Genomic DNA, 22,572 nt, shown 5'->3' with positions numbered 1-22,572 from the left:
TATTATAAATGAATAAAGAATGCCTAAAAGGATTGTCATTGTTGAAGTCAAATGTCATAAAAAAGAAGCCATTACTCTCATTATTTACTTTCACTTGTGGCTATATACGGTTATTAGAAAATGGCATCCTCCTCAAAGTTAACGAGAGCATAGTCTCCTTACCATCACATCTTATACAAAGGCATAGTTGTCAAAACAATATTTTCAATTAATCCCATTCTACAATCTGTTATCTCTGACCTCCCAGTGCAAATTGAGGGATTATAATATACAGCCATTGTTCTTTTCTTCCAGCTACTAATTGGAATTCTGTAAGAAAGGGTTAGTTAGATACTCCCAACAGACAACAAATCTCCAGATTAGACCGTATTGCCTGAGATAACTAAGCATATCTTTCTTTATGACAATGTTGGCAAAACATTGCAGAGCAGGAGGATTTATCACACTTTGTCTCGCTTGACAAATTGCCTTTATTCTCAGGTGCAGACAGAGATTAAATATTCATGCCATGTAAAATACTAACCATAAATGATCAGAATTAGGCTAAACAGCTTTACCTGCTTAATCACCGCATTACATGTCAACATTGTTTTGAGGATTACAGGATGAGATCTGGGCTTTGTATTAAAAGAAAAGCTCAATTTCACATCTGATTCAGAAGCATTGTCAGTTATTGTTAGCAAATCCAATTCAAGTCTTTGTAAAAAACCACTTTACAAGAAAACTGAATTTAACATTTAACTGAATCACTGATCGACATGGTATTCTGCAGATATGCTTTCTCACCACCCACTGGACAAAAGACCACATGACAAGCAACTGTTAGTAAACATTTTTAATAGTACTTCTCATACAAGAACAGATAGATATCAGGAAGGTATTCTATAATAATTTGGATAATACCAATAAAGGTTTGCCTTAATGAGATGCATTCAGGAATGTAAATGTTAGAAACACATAAAACAGAAATAGGTGACTGGCTAAGGAATCCTGGAGTGTGTCTGGGCTGGCTGATCACATGTTCCAGGTTACACATCCCAATGTCAAACTTCGTGAACATTGAAACAAACATATCCATGTTTCTCAGGGTAACAGTGAGTGTGTCTATAATAAATTGAACCTGTGCAGTGCACTGCAGCCTTCACATTGTTATGATCCTTCGGTGGGAGGCTCCTCAATGCCAAGTAGACAGAACCCTAGTCGTCTTCCCCACACAGCTTCAGCAGAGCTTGTCCATAACTTCCAGCAGTTTCAGACTACAATTGAACACAGGGATGGAGAGGATTTTTACATGGCTATGACAGAGTATGATCAATTTCACAGATCCTATTAGTCAATCGTCATTTCCTCCACAGAGAATCTTCAGAGCGTTGCCATAGTAACCGGACACTTACGACTGACCAGGCAAGAAAGAAAACATCACCAAAAAAAAAAAATTCCCCAAATCACAATAAAAAGGTCTGATTCGCAATCGCATGCAGATCGGCCGACCAAATAATTAAATCACAAAGATGTAGGGTTGAAAATAAATACATTCCAATCATGTTTATTTCAGCAGCCATTAAATTAAAATCAGCAGATACATTGCATTCGGAAAGTATTTAGACCCCTTGCCTTTTTCCACATTGTTACATTACAGCCTTATTATAAAATATTCTCCCCTAAATACACAATACCCCATAATGACAAAGCGAAGACAGAAATACATTATGTAAATAAGTATTCAGACCCTTTGCTATGAGACTCGAAATTAAGCTCAGGTGCATCCTGTTTCCATTGATCATCCTTGACAACTTGATTGGAGCACCTGTGGTAAACTCAATTGATTGGACCTGATTTGGAAAGGCACACACACACCTGTCTATAGAAGGTCCCACAGTTGACAGTCCATGTCTGAGCAAAAACCAATACAGGATTCTGTTGAGGCAAAGATCTTGGAAAGAGTATCAAAATAGATTCTGCAGCATTGAAGGTCCAAGGTCACAGTGGCCTCCATCATTCTTAAATGGAAGAAGTTTGAAACCACCAAGACTCCTCCTAGAGCTGGCCGCCTGGCCAAACTGAGCAATCGGGGTAGAAGGACCTTGCTCAGGGAGGTGACCAATAACCCGATGGGCACTCTGACAGAGCTACAGATTTCTTCTGTGGAGATGGGAAAAACCTTCCAGAAGGACAACCATCTCTGCAGCACAGCACCAATCAGGCCTTTAAGGTAGAGTGACCAGACGGATGCCACTCCTCAGTAAAAGGCACATGACAGCCAGCTTGAAGTTTGCCAAAAGGCACCTAAAGACTCTTGGACCATGAGAAACAAGAGTCTCTGGTCTGATGAAACCAGGACTGAACTCTTTGGCCTGAATGTCAAGCGGTACGTCTGGAGGAAACCTGGCACCATCCCTATGGTGAAGCATGGTGGTGGTAGCATTTAAAATTTATTTCACCTTTATTTAACCAGGTCGACCAGTTGAGAACAAGTTCTCATTTACAACTGCAACCTGGCCAAATTAAAGCAAAGCAGTGCGACAAACAACAGAGTTACACATGGGATAAACAAAGGTACAGTCAATAACACAATAGAAAACTCTATATACAGTGTGTGCAAATGAGGTAAGATTAGGTAGGTAAGACAATAAATAGGCAGTAGTGGCAAAGTAATTACAATTTAGCAATTAAACACTGGAGTGATAGATGTACATCATGCTGTGGGGATGTTTTTTAGAGGCAGGGACTGGGAGACTAGTCAGGATCAAGGGAAAGCTGAACGGAGAAAAGTATAGAGAGAGATCCTTGATGAAAATCTGCTCCAGAGCACTCAGGACCTCAGACTGGGGAGAAGGTTCACCTTCCAACAGGACAACGATCCTAAGCACACAGCCAAGACAATGCAGGAGTGGCTTCACGACAAGACTGAATGTCCTTCAGTGGCCCAGCCAGAGCCCGGACTTACACCCGATCGAACATCGCTGGAGAGACCTGAAAATAGCTATGCAGTGACACTCCCCATCCAACCTGACAGAGCTCGAGAAGATCTGCAGAGAAGAACTCTCCAAATACAGGTGTGTCAAGCTTGTAGAGTCATACCCAAGAAGACTTGAGGCTGTAATCACTCCCAAACATGCTTCAACAAAGGACTAAGTAAAGGGTCTGAATACTTATGTAACCTGTTTTTTCCCTTTGTCATTATGGGGACGTGTGTAGATTGATGAGGGGGAAATCAATTTATTCCATTTCAAAATGAGGCTGTAACATAAAATGTGGAAAAAGTCAAGGGGGTCTGAATACTTTGAATGCACTGTAACTAAATTGGTCAAAACAAATCGAGCTGTAAAAGATCGAAAATTTACCCCATGAAGTGTAGCTATGGGACAAGTATGTTACCAGTCAGCAAGATTATCAGCAAATACCTTGATGGTGGAGTAGAGAGAACAGCCAAACAGCTTTTTAAACTCTGCCCTGATGTCCAGCATGTCCATCTCAGAGCGGCCAACCATGATCCTGGTCAGAACGGACTCGGTGGTCCCCACGCCCTGAACACACAACCACTGGATTAATCCCAAAACCCCACAGATTAACGTTCTACACCACCGGAGCCCACTGGATTAGAAGAAATGAAACAAAAAGAAAACATGTCAGTCCCAGATCCGTTTGTGCAGTTTGGCATGACAATAGGAGTTGTCAAGACAGCACAAACAGATCTGACATCAGGCTAGGCACTGTGCACTAGAGGTCGACCGATTATGATTTTTCAACGCCGATACCGATAATTGGCGGACCATAAAAGCCGATCCCGATTAAATCGGCCGATTCTATTTTTTATTTGTAATAATGATATTTACAACAATACTGAATGAACACTTATTTTAACTTAATATAATACATCAATAAAATCAATGTAGCCTTAAGTAAATAATGAAACATGTTCAATTTGGTTTAAATAATGCAAAAACAAAGTGTTGGAGAAGAAAGTAAAAGTGCAATATGTTCCATGTAAAATATGTGCCATGTAAGAAAGCTAACGTTTCAGTACCTTGCTCAGAACATATGAAAGCTGGTGGTCCCTTTTAACATGAGTTTTCAATATTCCCAGGTAAGAAGTTTTAGGTTCTAGTTATTATAGGAATTATAGGACTATTTCCCTCTATACCATTTGTATTTCATTAACCTTTGACTATTGGATGTTCTTATAGGCACTTTAGTATTGCCAGTGTAACAGTATAGCTTCTGTCTCTCTCCTCGCTCCTCCCTGGGCTCGAACCAGCAACAAAACGACAATTAACGCGTGCTAACTAGCTAGCCATTTCACTTCGGTTACACGGAAACGAAGAGCTGCTGGCAAAACACACGGAAGTGCTGTTTGAAAGAATGTTTACGCGCCTGCTTCTGACTACCACCGCTCAGTCAGATTATATGCAACGCAGGACACGCTAGATAATATCTAGTAATATCATCAACCATGTGTAGTTAACTAGTGATTATGATAGATTGTTTTTTATAAGATAAGTTTAATGCTAGCAACTTACCTTGGCTTACTACATTCGCGTAACAGTCTCCTTGTGGAGTGCAACGAGAGAGAGGCAGGTCGTTATTGCGTTGTACTAGTTAACTAAGGTTGCAAGATTGGTTCCCCGAGCTGACAAGGTGAAAATCTGTCGTTCTGCCCCTGAACAAGGCAGTTAACCCACGGTTCCTAGGCCGTCATTGACAATAAGAATGTGTTCTTAACTGACTTGCCTAGTTAAATAAAGATGTAAAAAAAATATTTGGCACCCCAAAATACCGATTGTTACAAAAACTGGAAATCGGCCCTAATTAAGCGGCCATTCCGATTAATTGGTCGACCTCTACCGTGCACTATGACCTTGTATCCAGTTGGGCTCTGCGGGTGGAGAATAGTGCATGAGGCTTAAAAAAGAAAATGTATACCGTAAGCAATTTGTAAAATGCATAAACAAGAAGACTTCTGCTCACCTTTGTGCTTTTGAACAGTCTCTCAGCCAGGTAGGCAGGAACACTCTTCACACATTTCACTGGAAAGTCAAAGGGTTTGTTAGCGGTAACAGTGCATGACATCTTTGAGAGTGATAGGCAACAAGACCTGTGAATAGTCCTTCGTACCAATAGCCACCAGTAGATCCTCTAGATTCCCTGACATCTCCCTCTCAATGCTCTCCTGTAGAGTTTTGTTGCTCAAGGCCTTATACTCCACTAGGGCTGTAAGGGGAGGATCACATATCATCATCATAGAAGACAAGACTACAGTATTGAGTCCGTCAGTGCTTTGCTAGACCAAGTTTACTAACTCTGTCTCAGCTGAGGAACACTCCGGTGACACAGGATGTCAATGAACTTGCTTTCATCAGTCCCCCACTTCTTCTCTCCTGCCTCGTACAGGGCCTAGAGAGGGGGAGGACACAGAGAGAGAGAGACAGAGGTAGTACAGTACTTGTTAGGCACTATCGTGCACTGGCTTGAGTGAGAGAACATGGAAGAGGAACAAACCAATATTTTTAATTACATTAAAGATACACACTTAACGATAACAAGTCTTTGGCAGGACGTCTGAGTGAGTCACTCCCAAAAGCTTAAAACCAAGACCAGTGAAATACTGAGCATGGTTGCAAAATTCATTGTATCTTAATGTACCTTAGCGTCCGCTTTAGCTTTAGCCGGGTCCACATTCGTACTCTCATCTCGCTTTCCCTTAAATGACAGATACCGAACCGAAAGATTGAAAAAGTCATTGAAGATTTACAGGTCACAAGCAGCTAAAAAAAACTATGTAACAGAAATACCACAGTTACTTGTAAGTCCAAGTCAAATTCTCCCTGGGGACAAAGTTCTTATTTTACCTCAGCCAAGATGAGAAGTGTTGTAGCATAGTCCCCAGATACCTCAGACTTGAGGTCGTGAGTCATTGATCGCCCAGTTTCTGTGGTCAAATACAATATCTTATTAGTATCCAACTAACAGATGACTGACAATCAATTAATATGTAACTTTTTAGGCGACTGACCAAATTCACAAAAATGTGGGTTATAGATCTATCATTCTAAGAAGAGTAAATCTGTTTTACGTGTGCTATTTCTATGCTTCCCATTCTTAAAATTTAGTTTTTGCTTCTTTTACTTTCGGTGTAACTTCAAACAGCTAATACAACAATATTTTTCATTATGGAAAATATCATTTCACAGTGGTTTGGATGGTACAATGATTATCTACACTATACTTGCTTATTTTATCACACAAACTGAAATTATGCGAACTATTAGAGTTTTAGCAACCAGGAAATGGTTGTAAATTAGAACAAATTCTAATTAACAATGACGGCCTACCCCGGCCAAACCCTAACCATGCTAGGCCGAATGTTGCTGCGCCCTGTAGGACTCCCAATCACGGCCAGTTGTGATACAGCCTGGAATCGAACCAGTGTCTGTAGTAATGCCTCTAGCCCTAAGATGTGGTGCAGCAGTCTAAGGCACCACTCGGGTGCCATTAGTAGTACATACTAAGATAGTTTAGAGACTACTAACCTGCTAAGTAAGCATCAGATAGAGCCTTGATTTGCTTGTTGGATCTTGAGGCAAATATCTCTGTTAAAGTCTCCTCAGTTGTCCCAGGACCCTGTGTGTGTGTGTAACAGGCAGGTATGCACAAAGTACATTATAAATGGTCATTTACAGTAATGTTTGGTACCAGATAGGTACCTAATACAGATAAATGTCCCTTACCTTGATGGCTCTGATGACCTCATGACAGTCGAAAAGAGCAGGAGGGGTGACCAGAGCAACCAACAAGTCCTCAAAGTCCCCATGGGTGTCCCCCTTCAGGTCATCCACTAATGTCTGGGGGTTAAAGGCCATGGGATATCAACAGGGATGGATATTGACTCATGCAATATTCAGGGATATCTGGACGAGATGTTTTATATAAATTCTAATTTAAAAAACTACCATGCTGCTAATATTTAGAGTAGTAGAGGGATAGTTGTACCCTGTTGGCAGCTTCCTGGTACGCTTTACAGATGAGCTGACGCTGGGCATTGCTCCTCCCAGTTAGAACTTCAACTAGAGTCTTCTCAGTGGTACCTGAGAACATCAACACACAATGTTTATAGAAACTGAAATGTTACATTTGAGTCATTTAGCAGACGCTCTCATCCAGAGTGACTTACAGTAGTGTGGACATACATTTTCATACTTAAAAAAAAATACTGGTCCCCTGTGGGAATTGAACCCACATCCCTGGCGTTGCAGGCGCCATGCTGTACCAACTGAGCTACACAGGATCACATGGATAGAACATTCCTATCAAAGTGAAAATTCCTATCAATGAGGCATCAAATAAGTTATTTATTGGTTGGTATGTGGTAGAGTACAGTGAAGAGCTTAGAGAATATGGTGGGTTGATTGACATTCCTACCTATTCCCTCTATGGCCTTCCGTAGAGCAACTACATCTTCTGCTGCTTTGAATCCCGCTTTCTCTTTAATGGTTCCTCGGGCGGTGGACTGAGAAACAGAAACACATATCAAGAAACAGCAAAAACTAGTTACACTAAGGTACATAGCCCATAGTTGAAATACAAGTATAATTTAGTAGGCTTACCGTTACTGTCAAAGAGGAAGGTGAATCCAAAAGGAGATCCAAGTCACCCTGAAAAGGAAATGTACAGATTACCAGAGGATCATTATTGACAAAGACCAGCAGTCATCCTCCACTGAGTTCTTTCCCCCCAATGAACCTCAAACTCGCTGTGTGTCGACACTTCAAAAATGTAAATTCTTAAACTCTTGCGATGTCCGTATGGTTTAACCTCTTATTGCCTGCCTTTGTTTGCTGAAAATCATACTTTAATAATCAAATACAACCAACCACTATTTCCTTGTTCAGATTAAATTGGCACAATTTGTGTGGTTGTGGTATATTTGATTAACGTTTTATCAAAACGTATGAATTTCAGCAAACTAGGAATGGCACGCAACAGAGGACAAACATAGGTACATGGTAAGGGTGGAAGAATTTACATTTTGGAAGTATCAACGCATAGCTACTCGAAAGGGTCTTGAGGTTCATTGTTTTTTTAAAGATGCGAGTCTGCTCTCAAGACTGTGGAGGAGTGAAGTTACTTGGAAACAAGTCAACAAACACAGGCCATGGACAGAAGTGGCTTAGAGATGTGTAAACAGAACCAGCAATCATCTGAAACAATTAGCAGGAAAAAGTATTTCCTTTACAGAAATTAGAGACATATCTGGTAACTTACCCAAACATTGGCCATTACAGCAGTGGATATTTTACACCTGAGGGGGGAAGGAGCTGGGTAACAATTCATAGATTCATATTTATTTGATTATGCTCTGCATAGGCCTAATTTGTACAGCAATTCCAAATCCATCTTCATTGACAGTGCAACGTTTCACATTCCACCGTACTGGTAGGTTAGCCCATTCATAGACACTAACGCTAGCACTTTTGTAAAGAGCACCGATACCTGCTATACACATTAAAAACACATCCCTTGCAGTATGGTTTTAGAAACATAAGGAACACATCTTTAATATCAGCAAGAAATCATACAGGTTAAATTACTAGACCTTTATAGGGTAAAGGTTAGTGTTCCCACATGGCCATATCTCCATGTTACAGCGCTTGTTTATGTAAGACAGAGCTGACAACTTGTACCTATTTGCTGTCTAACATGCGTCAAACACCTGTGTGGACGCGTCACTGAGGAGGAAGTGTAGTTCGTCAACTGGCGGCACAGTTTATGGCTCTGTGAAAATCTACAGTAAGTATAATTTTAATTTGAAAGATTATTTCTTGCTGATATCAAAAAGGGGCATATGCTTTTCGAAAACAGTTTCGCAAGCGATGATTGACATCTCTAAATGTTAAAACAGCTTCGGAATTATAGTTCACATGGAGCCAGCCGTGGGCGAAGTTATCAACCAGTGAAAACCCTAAGGAGAGAAGGGGTTTTCGAGAACTATGGTAGGTGTGTTACTTTAGGCATTTAATCAGAAGAATCTACATCAATTGCGTACGTTAACGATTGTAAATACAACAAATATTTTTCGGAGATTGACAAACTGTATCACATCTGGTGAAAATAATTATTGTCGAGAAAAAGAACCACAATATACTACTTGACGCACTTGACTAAACTTGAACAATAGCGTGGCATTCCTTCGATAGTCTTACATTTTCCATGTTATAATTTGTTAAATATCAGAAAAAAATGTTTCACCTTACCTGAGCTAGAGTTGTCAACTGGCCACACCTTTTTACTAGAGTGTAGAAGCCAACGCCCATAGGCACAACGGGAAATGAAGTCACCACCGGTAATATTCCCAAATCCCTCCTCGTTTTTAAACGGATAGAACAGTCAAATACATCTGTGGTACAGTCATACTAATAGGATCAATTATGGTGGTCCTGGTGCATTTTTATTATCTGTCATTATGGTACTGGAGTTGCAAATACATTGTTGGACAACATTATTACATTGTTGCACTGCATAACCATATACATTGAATCAGCTGATCACAACCTGACCATGACGAGTCACTATTATGCTTCTCTTTGACAAAATATTTAACAGTGTCCTGGTGAAAATCTCACAGTCATGTAGCCACTGTCTATCCAATATAATGACTGCATTTGAATGGACATGATTTGAGAAACATAAGCATGCAGTATTGTAGAGATACTCCATAGAGACTCCCTTTTAAGGAATCTAACATAATACACATGTAGGAATAATGAGTCCAAAGTTCTATTTGCATTGTGAGGGAACAGTCGCAGATGTGTCTGTCCAAGTACTGAGTTACTAATTAATCAGTGAAATTAAAATAAATGCCTGCAGAAACGATGGTCAATGTGAAACCTTTTAGATACCAAAACAAGGTGTGAGAAATAGATGTATTTTGTTTTATATACATGTCTTACTGCTATGTTTATCATGACTGAGAAACTATTTCAAATTGTTTACATAGATAGCCACACCCAACGTTTAAAGTCCACTTACAATTTGTAATTTGCAACTTCAGGCCAACACCCCTAAACCTTATTTCTGTATTTGCAGATAAATAAAAGCTGTGAGGATGACACCACACATAGTAATTACACATAACAGTCCCTTGATTACAATTGTGAGTTGAGCCATAATACAATTGTGTATGGTATGAGGACAGGGGGAGCTATATCAATCTCATAGCACCCAGTGGCCCTACACCAATACCCTGCACATTTCAGACTCTATTACAAACATTCAGAATGTATCTAGGCAATACCTAGTGTTCACTTGAGGCATGTTATCATACTATGAAAGGAAGGAGGTGAGGGGGCGACCCAGATGACATATCCTCACACGTCTTTGCTTACAATCATATCATGAGTAACCTGCTTAATTACTCACAAGCCTCAACTTGTGACAATCCAACCTTGAACTGACTGAACATCCATCTGTACTCAAAGTAGCAAATGACTCACTGTTCTCATTGTTCAATTGAAAGTTGTATCAGTTGGTTTTAATATATAATGTATAATTAAGCAATAAGGCCCGAGGGGCTGTGGTATATGGCCAATATACCACGGCTAAGGGCTGTTCTTAAGCACGACGCAACACGGAGTGCTAGGACACAGCCCTTAGTCGTGGTATATTGGCCATATATCACAAACCCGCGAGGTGCCTTATTGCTTTTATAAACTGGTTACCAACATAATTAGTGGAGTAAAATAAATGTTTTGTCATACCCATGGTGTACGGTCTGGTATACCACGGCTTTCAGCCAATCAGCCATTTGGCTTCTAAGCCATTATGTCTTTGTAACCATTTGCTGTTGGACACTAGGGCTGTTATCCCATCCATGTTAGCCTCTGGTGCTGTTAGCCTCTGGTGCTGTTATCCCATCCATGTTAGCCTCTGGTGCTGTTAGCCTCTGGTCCTGTTATTCCATCCATGTTAGCCTCTGGTGTTGTTAGCCTCTGGTGCTGTTATCCCATTCATGTTAGCCTCTGGTGTTGTTAGCCTCTGGTGCTGTTATCCCATCCATGTTAGCCTCTGGTGCTGTTAGCCTCGGGTGCTGTTATCCCATCCATGTTAGCCTCTGGTGTTGTTAGCCTCTGGTGCTGTTATCCCATCCATGTTAGCCTCTGGTGCTGTTATCCCATCCATGTTAGCCTCTGGTGCTGTTATCCCATCCATGTTAGCCTCTGGTGCTGTTAGCCTGTGGTGCTGTTTTCCCATCCTGTTAGCCTCTGGTGCTGTTATCCCATCCATGTTAGCCTCTGGTGCTGTTATCCCATCCATGTTAGCCTCTGGTGCTGTTAGCCTCTGGTGCTGTTATCCCATCCATGTTAGCCTCTGGTGCTGTTAGCCTCTGGTGCTGTTAGCCTCTGGTGCTGTTATCCCATCCATGTTAGCCTCTGGTGCTGTTAGCCTCTGGTGCTGTTATCCCATCCATGTTAGCCTCTGGTGCTGTTAGCCTTTGCATTTTTACATGATTACTTGTATCCCGAAAAACTTTGTATTAAAATGTTTACTTCGACCGGATCCTGGAACTCAAGTCTCCTCTTCTACCTTGCCAAAGTCAACTTTGCTACTGCACAATTCAATTTACAGAGGGTATGTAAAATCAAATCAAAGTTTATTTGTCGCTTACACAGATTAGCAGATGTTTAAGCAGGTGCAGTGAAATGCTTGTGTTTCTAGCTCCAGCAGTAAATGCTTGTGTTTCTAGCTCCAGCAGTGCAGTAAATTGTGTTTCTAGCTCCAGCAGTGCAGTAAATGCTTGTGTTTCTAGCTCCAGCAGTGAATGTCTAACAGTACAATACTAATACACAAATAATCCCAAGAAGAAACAAGAAATTAAGAAATATCAGAACGTGCAAAGTCAGAAATACATATAAATGTGTGGTGTGTATAGATAATGTATCCTAAGTAGGAAATAGGTATGTACAGCAGTAGATATATAGGATGAGCTTTGTCGAGAATACAGTATGAGTGAGTAATCAATTAGCTTCATTTCTCAGAGATCAAATTACATTTCAACAGAATATTGTTGCAGGAATGCTAATGGTATCTCTAACTACAGAAACGATTTCAGAACAATAAACATTATGTAAACATTATTAGTGACCTATGTTCAATGAGTACGGTTATATGCACACTCAATACGATTATTATGGATAGTCAGATTAATATAATAGTTAGTTTAAAATGTTTACTTAAAGAACGATTTCTCTAATAATCCTGTTTACATGAACACATCTGACATCAGACTACCTGATGGGACTTATTGACCACCACAGACAGATGCTGGCACTAAGACCGCACTCAGTCAGCTGTATAAGGAAATAACCAAACAGGAAACCACTCACCCAGAGGCGGCGCTCCTAGTGGCCGGAGACTTTAACGCAGGGAAACTTAAATCAGTTCTACCAAATCTCCATCAACATGTTAAACGTGCAACCAGAGGGAAAAAAAATCTAGATCACCTGTACTCCACACACAGAGACTCGTACAAAGCTCTCCCTCACCCTCCATTTGGTAAATCTGACCACAACTCTATCCTCCTGATTCCTGCTGACAAGCAAAAATTAAAGCAGGAAGCACCAGTGACTCGGCCTATATAAAAAAATGGTCAGATAAAGCAGATGCTAAACTACAGGACTGCTTTGCTATCACAGACTGGAACATGTTCCGGGATTCTTCCGATGACATTGAGGAATACACCACATCAGTCACTGGCTTTATCAATAAGTGCATTGAGGACGTCGTCCCCACAGTGACTGTATGTACATACCCCAACCAGAAGCCATGGATTACAGGCAACATTCGCACTGAGCTAAAGGGTCGAGCTGCCACTTTCAAGGTGCGGGACTCTAACCCGGAAGTTTACAAGAAATCCCGCTATGCCCTCCGACGAACCATCAAACAGGTAAAGTGTCAATACAGGGCTAAGATTGAATCATACTACACCGGCTCCGACGCTCGTCGGATGTGGCAGGGCTTGCAAACTATTGCTAACCGGTGTCTCTATATAGCCTTGCTACTCTTATTTTCAAATGTCTTTTTACTGTTGTTTTATTTCTTTACTTACCTACCTACACACACACACACATATATACCTTTTCTTCGCACTATTGGTTAGAGCCTGTAAGTAAGCATTTCACTGTAAGGTCTATACCTGTTGTATTAGGCGCACGTGACAAATAAACTTTGATTTGATTAAATAAATGCAGAAAATTGGCAATATATAAACATACCACAATAACCAAGTAATTTTTGCAAAGACCATTTGATTTTAAGTTCAGACATATAAAGTTTGTATAGGAAAAAACATTTATAATATGCATACTTACATTTTTTTCACAAATTTACTTCACTCGCATATAACTCGCATATAGGTAGAGGCCTGCACAAGCATTGATTTTAAGCCAGAGCCCAACCCATGCCCACAACATTCAGGCCATACCCTACCAATGCCCGATTACTTCTGCCAAATTTAAGGCCCTGCCAGAAATAACTCCCTCTGTTAGTAAATCCATTAGCTGCTCAGCTCTGTCTGTCACTCGCTCTCTGCACACAATTCGTTCTCTATGCGCTCTGCTCATGGCGGCTATGAGTTTGTGAGTATCCATATTAACAGCTCCGTTTGGGCTGCTCTGCTCAATGAAGAGACAGCTGTTAGCTACTTTTCATTACTCTAAACTCTGACAAAACTCAAGGAACATTATTTTCTGTGAAATAATCTCTGCCGATTTATATTTGACGAGGTTGAAGCACTTCTGTCACCATGTTAGTCGGCAGGGTAGCCTAGTGGTTAGAGCGTTGGACTAGTAACCGGAAGGTTGCAAAAATATATATTATACTGAACAAAAATATAAACAACATGTAAAGTGTTGGTCCCATATTTAATGAGCTGAAATAAAATATCCCAGAAATGTTCCACAGACACAAAAGCTTATTTCTCACAAATGTTTTGCACAAATTTGTTTACATCCCTGTTAGTGAGCATTTCTCCTTTGCCAAGATAATCCATCCACCTGATCGGTGTGGCATATCAAGAAGCTGATTAAACAGCATGATCATTACAGAGGTGCACCTTGTGCCGGGTACAATAAAAGGCCACTCTAAAATGTCCAGTTTTGTCACACAACACAATGCCACAGATGTCTCAAGTTTTAAGGGAGCTGCAGGAATGTCCACCAGAGCTGTTGCCAGAGGATTTACTGTTAATTTATATGCCATAAACCGCCACCAACTTCGTTTTAGAGAATTTGGAAGTACGTCCAACTGGCCTCACAACCGCAGACCATGTGTAACCAAGCCAGCCCAGGACCTCCACATCTGGCTTCTTCATCTGCGGGATCGTCTGAGACCAGCCACCCGGACAGCTGATGAAACTGAGGAGTATTTCTGTCCGTAATAAAGCCCTTTTGTGGGGGAAATCCATAGATTAGGGCCTAATGATTTTCTTATATGAACTAAAGTAAAATGATTGAAATTGTTGCATTTTATATTTTTGTTCAGTATAATATGTACAAATGTCCTGTCAGTCAAATTAAAACAAGTCATACAACAAATGTTTTAAATGTAGTTTCAGTATGAAAGGCATGGTGTGGAAAAGCCCTTTCATAGATCACCCTGTAGTTCTCATCACAAGGCGAGACAATTTAATATGTAAATAGTATACATGTAAAACATGCCAGTATCTAACTACTAGACTAACTAACTAAAAACATGTAACTACTTGACTAACTAAACATGTAACTAACTACTGGACTAACTAAGCATGTAACTACTGGACTAACTAACTAAACATGTAACTACTGGACTAACTAACTAAACATGTAACTACTGGACTAACTAACTAAACATGTAACTACTAGACTAACTAAATATGTAACTACTGGACTAACTAACTAAATATGTAACTACTGGACTAACTAACTAAGCATGTAACTACTGGACAAACTAACTAAACATGTAACTACAGGACTAACTAACTAAGCATGTAACTACTGGACTAACTAACTAAACATATAACTACTGGACTAACTAACTAAACATATACAGTGCCTTGCGAAAGTATTCGGCCCCCTTGAACTTTGCGACCTTTTGCCACATTTCAGGCTTCAAACATAAAGATATAAAACTGTATTTTTTTGTGAAGAATCAACAACAAGTGGGACACAATCATGAAGTGGAACGACATTTATTGGATATTTCAAACTTTTTTAACAAATCAAAAACTGAAAAATTGGGCGTGCAAAATTATTCAGCCCCTTTACTTTCAGTGCAGCAAACTCTCTCCAGAAGTTCAGTGAGGATCTCTGAATGATCCAATGTTGACCTAAATGACTAATGATGATAAATACAATCCACCTGTGTGTAATCAAGACTCCGTATAAATGCACCTGCACTGTGATAGTCTCAGAGGTCCATTAAAAGCGCAGAGAGCATCATGAAGAACAAGGAACACACCAGGCAGGTCCGAGATACTGTTGTGAAGAAGTTTAAAGCCGGATTTGGATACAAAAAGATTTCCCAAGCTTTAAACATCCCAAGGAGCACTGTGCAAGCGATAATATTGAAATGGAAGGAGTATCAGACCACTGCAAATCTACCAAGACCTGGCCGTCCCTCTAAACTTTCAGCTCATACAAGGAGAAGACTGATCAGAGATGCAGCTAAGAGGCCCATGATCACTCTGGATGAACTGCAGAGATCTACAGCTGAGGTGGAAGACTCTGTCCATAGGACAACAATCAGTCGTATATTACACAAATCTGGCCTTTATGGAAGAGTGGCAAGAAGAAAGCCATTTCTTAAAGATATCCATAAAAAGTGTAGTTTAAAGTTTGCCACAAGCCACCTGGGAGACACACCAAACATGTGGAAGAAGGTGCTCTGGTCAGATGAAACCAAAATTGAATGTTTTGGCAACAATGCAAAACGTTATGTTTGGCGTAAAAGCAACACAGCTCATCACCCTGAACACGCCATCCCCACTGTCAAACATGGTGGTGGCAGCATCATGGTTTGGGCCTGCTTTTCTTCAGCAGGGACAGGGAAGATGGTTAAAATTGATGGGAAGATGGATGGAGCCAAATACAGGACCATTCTGGAAGAAAACCTGATGGAGTCTGCAAAAGACCTGAGACTGGGACGGAGATTTGTCTTCCAACAAGACAATGATCCAAAACATAAAGCAAAATCTACAATGGAATGGTTCAAAAATAAACATATCCAGGTGTTAGAATGGCCAAGTCAAAGTCCAGACCTGAATCCAATCGAGAATCTGTGGAACTGTGGAACTGAAAACTGCTGTTCACAAATGCTCTCCATCCAACCTCACTGAGATCGAGCTGTTTTGCAAGGAGGAATGGGAAAAAATGTCAGTCTCTCGATGTGCAAAACTGATAGAGACTTACCCCAAGCGACTTACAGTTGTAATCGCAGCAAAGGTGGCGCTACAAAGTATTAACTTAAGGGGGCTGAATAATTTTGCACGCCCAATTTTTCAGTTTTTGATTTGTTAAAAAAGTTTGAAATATCCAATAAATGTCGTTCCACTTCATGATTGTGTCCCACTTGTTGTTGATTCTTCACAAAAAATACAGTTTTATATCTTTATGTTTGAAGCCTGAAATGTGGCAAAAGGTCGCAAAGTTCAAGGGGGCCAAATACTTTCGCAAGGCCCTGTAACTACTGGACTAACTAACTAAACATGTAACTACTGGACTAACTAACTAAATATGTAACTACTGGACTAACTAAGCATGTAACTACTGGACTAACTCAGCATGTAACTACTGGACTAACTAAAATGTAACTACTGGACTAACTAAGCATGTAACTACTGGACTAACTAAACATGTAACTACTGGACTAACTAAACATGTAACTACTGGACTAACTAAACATGTAACTACTGGACTAACTAAACATGTAACTACTGGACTAACTAACTAAATATGTAACTACTGGACTAACTAAACATGTAACTACTGGACTAACTAAACTATGTAACTACTGTAACTAACTAACTAAATATGTAACTACTGGACTAACTAACTAAACATGTAACTACTGGACTAACTAACTAAACATGTAACTACTGGACTAACTAAAGCATGTAACTACTGGACTAACTAAGCATGTAACTACTGGACTAACTAAACATGTAACTACTGGACTAACTAACTAAATATGTAACTACTGGACTAACTAACTAAACATGTAACTACTGGACTAACTAAGCATGTAACTACTGGACTAACTCAGCATGTAACTACTGGACTAACTAAACATGTAACTACTGGACTAACTAAATATGTAACTACTGGACTAACTAACTAAACATGTAACTACTGGACTAACTAACTAAACATGTTACTACTGGACTAACTAAGCATGTAACTACTGGACTAACTAAACATGTAACTACTGGACTAACTAACTAAATATGTAACTACTGGACTAACTAAACATGAAACTACTGGACTAACTAACTAAATATGTAACTACTGGACTAACTAAACATGTAACTACTGGACTAACTAAGCATGTAACTACTGGACTAACTAAACATGTAACTACTGGACTAACTAACTAAATATGTAACTACTGGACTAACTAAACATGTAACTACTGGACTAACTAAGCATGTAACTACTGGACTAAATAACTAAATATGTAACTACTGGACTAAATATGTAACTACTGGACTAACTAAACATGTAACTACTGGACTAGCTAACTAAACATGTAACTACTGGACTAGAATTTTAACTCTCACTGTAAGTACACCTGATCAGTTTGTCTCCACTTAGGACTGGGTCCGCCACTTTGGCATCTCTAGATAGAATAAATATATATTATAAACCGGGTCGTTCGAGCCCTGAATGCTGATTGGCTGAAGGCTGTGTTATATCAGACCGTATACCACAGGTATGACACAAATGGCTTGACTACTGTTCTAATTACATTGAAAACCAGTTTATAATATCAATAAGGCATCTTGGGGGTTTGTAGTATATGGCCAATACAACACGGCTAAGTGTTGTATCCAAGCGCTCCATGTTGCACGGTGCATAAGAACAGCCCTTAGACATGGTATACTGGCCATATACCACACACCTCCGGGCCTTATCGCTTAAATAAGAGGTACTAAATAAGGTTTCATCTTATTGTAAGAAAATTAATTCTACTTACCAGTGATAAGGTTGCTTGGGGCAAAAGCAAAGAGAGACAGAAAACTGGAGGGTTGCCGGTTCAAATCCCAAGTCTCTCATGAAAAGATGATGGGAAGTGAGCATCCTAATTGCATCTCCTACCATTGTGCCCTTGAGCAAGGCACTTAACCTCTGGAATGAGGACAAAGTATTCTTCCCCTTTTCTGTCATGTTCTCACAGGATCTCTGTGATCTCAGCAGATGTAACCCCTGAACTCTCCGTGTCAGTTTCCTCTCCCTGGTTCTTCCAGCACAGGGAGCATAGCAGTACCACACAGGTAGACAGCCAACACCATCCACACCACCACCCCAAACAGCATGAAGGACAACAGGTTACCGTCCATGGTCCCACTTGTTGTGGCGCGGGAGGGAAAGAGAGGGAGGTGGAGACAGAAAGAGGCTCCCTTGACCTTCCAAATGGACAGACATTGTGCAGACCCTAGTGACCAAAAGGAGGATGATAGAATAAGTCTGTGTGTGTATGTTCATGCATGTATCTGTGTTTACATGGGAGACTTAAGTATTCTGTAAAGAGGACATAGTTGGCTGCCGAGAAGCAGGTGAGTGTTTAAATGATGCCATTATCTTAGTGCAAACAGAAAGCACATTATTCTGTCAGTACGGCCTCACACCATTTAGTTCATATTCATGTGTACATCCACTGTGTATCCAACACTTTAACTACATGACATAGACTGACCAGGTGAATCCAGGTGAAAGCTATGATCCCTTTTTGATGGCAAATCCACTTCAATCAGTGTAAGGGAGGAGACAGGTAAAACAATATGTAAGGTGCGTGCAACTCAATATTAGGAAGGTGTTGCTAATGTTTGATATAATCAGTGTAAATACTATCTGCTTATCTGTTCAACCCAGATTAAATATAGAAACACACTATAGAAAACCTGTCACCCATGCCACATGGAATATTAGTGCAGCAAAGGTAGGCTACAGATTAGTAGTTACTTCTATGTGAGACTATCAGTCTCTGTCTCCCTCTGTTGGCTACATGAAGTGGTGAAGGCAAACGAAAAGACAAAACAACCAATTGCTGAACACCACAGCTCAGTCAGGTGTAAGAACACTGACTACCCAGTAGCAGCCTACTTTGTTTGAAGCCAACCATCCTGTTTCCTCCCTCATATACACAGGTATGGAGCATGTTACCCTACCAAGGAGAAGAGGTAACATTGAGACATCACTGCTAGAGCAAAGCCAACTGGATCTCCCACCTGAAAACACTGACCCCTAGTGGTTTGAATATTGACTTTGATCTCAGTCCCTTTCTATGAACATTTCAACACAATGAACATGTTTTGCCCACAGCTTATTAGCTGATACTGCATATCATGTTTCCCATGTTGATGATGTTCATTATGCATTATGTTTGAACCACGAGAAGATATTAAATCCAGGCTGTGTCCCATAGGGCAGCGCACTGTTGGCCCAGGGTCATCTGGGTTTGGCCTGGGTAGGTTGTCATTGTAAATAATCATTTGTTCTTAACTGACTTGCCTACTTAAATGAAAAAAATATAATTAAATTATGAAAAAGATTCAAATAAATGAAATGTAAACAATAATGATTGATATTAACATGATGTATTCTATTAAATCTAATCATAAGATGATATTAACGTGATGTATTGTATTAAATCTAATCATGTTGACATTATGTAAATAACTGCCTTGTGTATTCAACATCTTGACACACGCAGTAAAATAAGAGTTTAACAGTTCCACTTTTTCATCCCTCATTACCTTAATTACTATGACACGCCCCTCACTGTGTTCATTGGCTGCACAGTTTCGCTTCATAACCTGGTTCAAGCGTTTACCAAGAAACCCTGAAGAAGGTACTGTGTGCTGAAACGTTGGTTGTCATGCCCATTAAACATTTGGGAGGATAATTAGAATGTGTGACTTTCTTTCTTTGTATAGTTTACACTCAGTCAACATCTCTACAAAACATTTTTTGGGGGTGGGCTTCAATTAATGCATTTTTACTAGGCTAAATGAAGAATTACTCAATTGTTTCTAGTCCTCCCTGACTCTTATGACAAACTCTATCTTAACTTCAGATTGGTCATTTGAGAACTCAACGGATGACATGAGTCCTATTACATTATAGACAGACCATCTCTGGCGTAAGGAGGGCTGTAACCATAGAAGAGGATATTGAGAATGAGTTGTCTTCTCAAAATCCTTCTCAGAAGTTTTCACCTTGTACGTATTCTAGCTCCAACACGCGTTTAGTAGAATTTATTCACTCGATGGTATTTTCCTCTCATGAAGTGCTCTGCGTTTTTGGTTGCTTGCTTTTTTTAATGGCACCATTTGTCTATATTCTGATCTTGACTGTATCAGCACACTTGGAGAGATTGGGTCTGCAGATAATGAGGTTGAGGGAGGGGTTCTCTGTGAGTCAGAACAGAACAAAGACTTTCATCACTGATGATTCTAGAACACTGTGAGAGTGTTCCATTAAAGAGAGAGAAACCTCTCAATACAACTGAAGGAGCACAGAGCTGAGCTCCCCAAGTAGCATAAAGACTCTATAGTCCACTGGGCCTATTCAGTCACAGACGGGCGGATAACACCAATTCCTTAACTTAAATAACAATAGCGTAACCACAGGAGTTATAGCAGCAGTTATAGCAGCAGATATATATATATATATATATCTTACTGGACTCAATGATTACAAAACAGAATGGTGTTTTTGGAACAAGATACATGGGAACACATATTGTATCCCCCTCTGAGTGTTTGTGGCAACCAGATAGTTAGTTTATGTGCTGTCACAAGGTGGTGCCCTCTCATCTCCTTGTAAACACATTTACAATGATGCTGAGGGGATGTGGACTCATGGTTACTATGGAAACCAACCATGCCTTAATAAACTACAGGTAAGTGGGTGAATGAAGAAGAGAGGGTGATAGAACAAAAAAGTGTTCACAATGGATATAAAATCAATTCCCGAACTGAAGCATGTAGTCTGTAGCCTAGCCTACATCCAGTTTGACACTGGCAGGTTCCATGGCAAGTGGATACCTGGGTAAATTCAACCTGCACAGGTGAGAGAGGGAGGGGGAGTTAGAGAGAGCGAGACAGTGTAACAGAGGAATCCCAGTCTCAGACTTTTTACCTGCAACGTATCTTTAATCAGATCTGAAATAAGCCAACAGAAAACATTTCTGTTAGACACCAATCGGAGCAGAACATATGTTCTGCAGATTTCTGCTTTCTGGTCTTTCCTGTTTGCTGATTGACTTTTCGCATGTGACCTATGAAGAAATGACATGCTCCAGAACATTAATCCGCTAGCCTGTGCCACAAATACTTCTATAGCAGCCTGAGCCTAGATCTTCAGATGGTCTGTGTCCCAAATGGCACCATATTCCCTTCATAGTGTACTACATTTAACTATTAGGTGCCTATTAGGTACTATTAGGTACTACAAATGGCCCATTAGGTGCCATTTGGGATGGGCCCCAAGGCTTCTGAGATCCTCCAGTCCTAAAAATAAAACTATTCTACATCCTCTGGAACTGGAACTCCACACCAACTGTCTGATCTCCTCCTCCCACAAAATGACAGTTAAACCCATCAAATAGGACTTCTTCCTATACCCTAGGCCCTACTTCCTCCAACAACATCAACCATGTGTCTCAAATGGCACTGGGCAGGCACCATAATCCCTATTTTCTGTGGTCAAAAGTAGTGCACTAGGAAAACTATTTGGTCATTAATATTACAAAGGAAAGGGGCGGAAAGCATCAGGAACCAATTATTCAATAACGCTTTCCCCTCTTCTTGCCCTATTGGCGATGTCCCAAATCCTTATATGTTGCAAAACTTTTGACCAGAGCCCTTTGCACTATATAGGGAATAGGATGTCATTTGGGACTTTTGACCAGAGCCCTTTGCACTATATAGGGAATAGGACGTAATTTGGCACACAACCCTTGTATTCTAAATGAGAGGGATAGAGAGCAGGTAGATCTGTGTCGGGGTACGGCTCGGCGTCTCACCAGTTGCCATGGCCTTGAGTCAAGACTAGGGGTCCGGTATCACTACGCCACCACCAGTCAAACCTGGGTTCAAATACTATTCCAAAAGATTTAAAATACTTTATCTGTGCTTGATTGAGCTTGTCTGTTGCAATGGAACCAGAAGAAAAGTCAACAGTCCAACCCACAAACCCTGTTGCATCTGACTGTCACCCAAGGCAGGTTAAAGAGATCGCTCAAAGTATTTGACAGATTTAAAACACTATTTGAACCCAGGTCTGATCACTCCACCACCACCAACCAACTCACTGAGGTAAT

At 40.3% G+C, this 22,572-nt stretch overlaps 1 protein-coding gene and 2 long non-coding RNA genes across 5 annotated transcripts; 1 reads left to right on the top strand and 2 right to left on the bottom strand.

Moving 5' to 3' along the window:
• Positions 1 to 820: 820 nt before the first annotated feature.
• anxa3b (annexin A3b) lies at positions 821 to 9,389 on the bottom strand. Its single transcript, XM_024430929.2, has 14 exons — positions 9,252 to 9,389; positions 8,263 to 8,299; positions 7,605 to 7,652; positions 7,420 to 7,507; positions 6,991 to 7,085; positions 6,729 to 6,842; positions 6,531 to 6,621; positions 5,850 to 5,929; positions 5,644 to 5,700; positions 5,301 to 5,394; positions 5,116 to 5,211; positions 4,969 to 5,027; positions 3,405 to 3,527; positions 821 to 1,256 (listed from the first exon to the last, which is right to left on the bottom strand). Exons 2-14 carry the CDS (start codon positions 8,275 to 8,277, stop codon positions 1,197 to 1,199), a joined length of 1,020 nt encoding a protein of 339 aa, XP_024286697.2. The 5' UTR covers positions 8,278 to 8,299; positions 9,252 to 9,389; the 3' UTR covers positions 821 to 1,196.
• On the top strand, positions 8,697 to 20,151 carry LOC112257401. 3 transcript variants are annotated; one of them, XR_006084028.1, is made up of 3 exons: positions 8,697 to 8,787; positions 8,900 to 8,990; positions 18,424 to 20,151. It is a non-coding gene; the product is annotated as an uncharacterized LOC112257401 (long non-coding RNA). The 3 variants fall into 3 exon arrangements; XR_006084029.1 differs by lacking the exon at positions 8,900 to 8,990 and having other exon boundaries at positions 8,710 to 8,787; XR_006084027.1 differs by having other exon boundaries at positions 8,752 to 8,990.
• On the bottom strand, positions 11,130 to 13,830 carry LOC112257402. Its single transcript, XR_002954566.2, has 2 exons — positions 13,365 to 13,830; positions 11,130 to 11,602 (listed from the first exon to the last, which is right to left on the bottom strand). It is a non-coding gene; the product is annotated as an uncharacterized LOC112257402 (long non-coding RNA).
• Positions 20,152 to 22,572: the final 2,421 nt, after the last annotated feature.

The sequence above is a fragment of the Oncorhynchus tshawytscha genome, linkage group LG09 (assembly GCF_018296145.1).
Source record: "Oncorhynchus tshawytscha isolate Ot180627B linkage group LG09, Otsh_v2.0, whole genome shotgun sequence".
Classification (NCBI taxonomy): Eukaryota; Metazoa; Chordata; class Actinopteri; order Salmoniformes; family Salmonidae; genus Oncorhynchus; species Oncorhynchus tshawytscha.
Note: the sequence above shows the minus strand (reverse complement) of the source record. Positions and strands in the feature narration are given on the sequence as shown.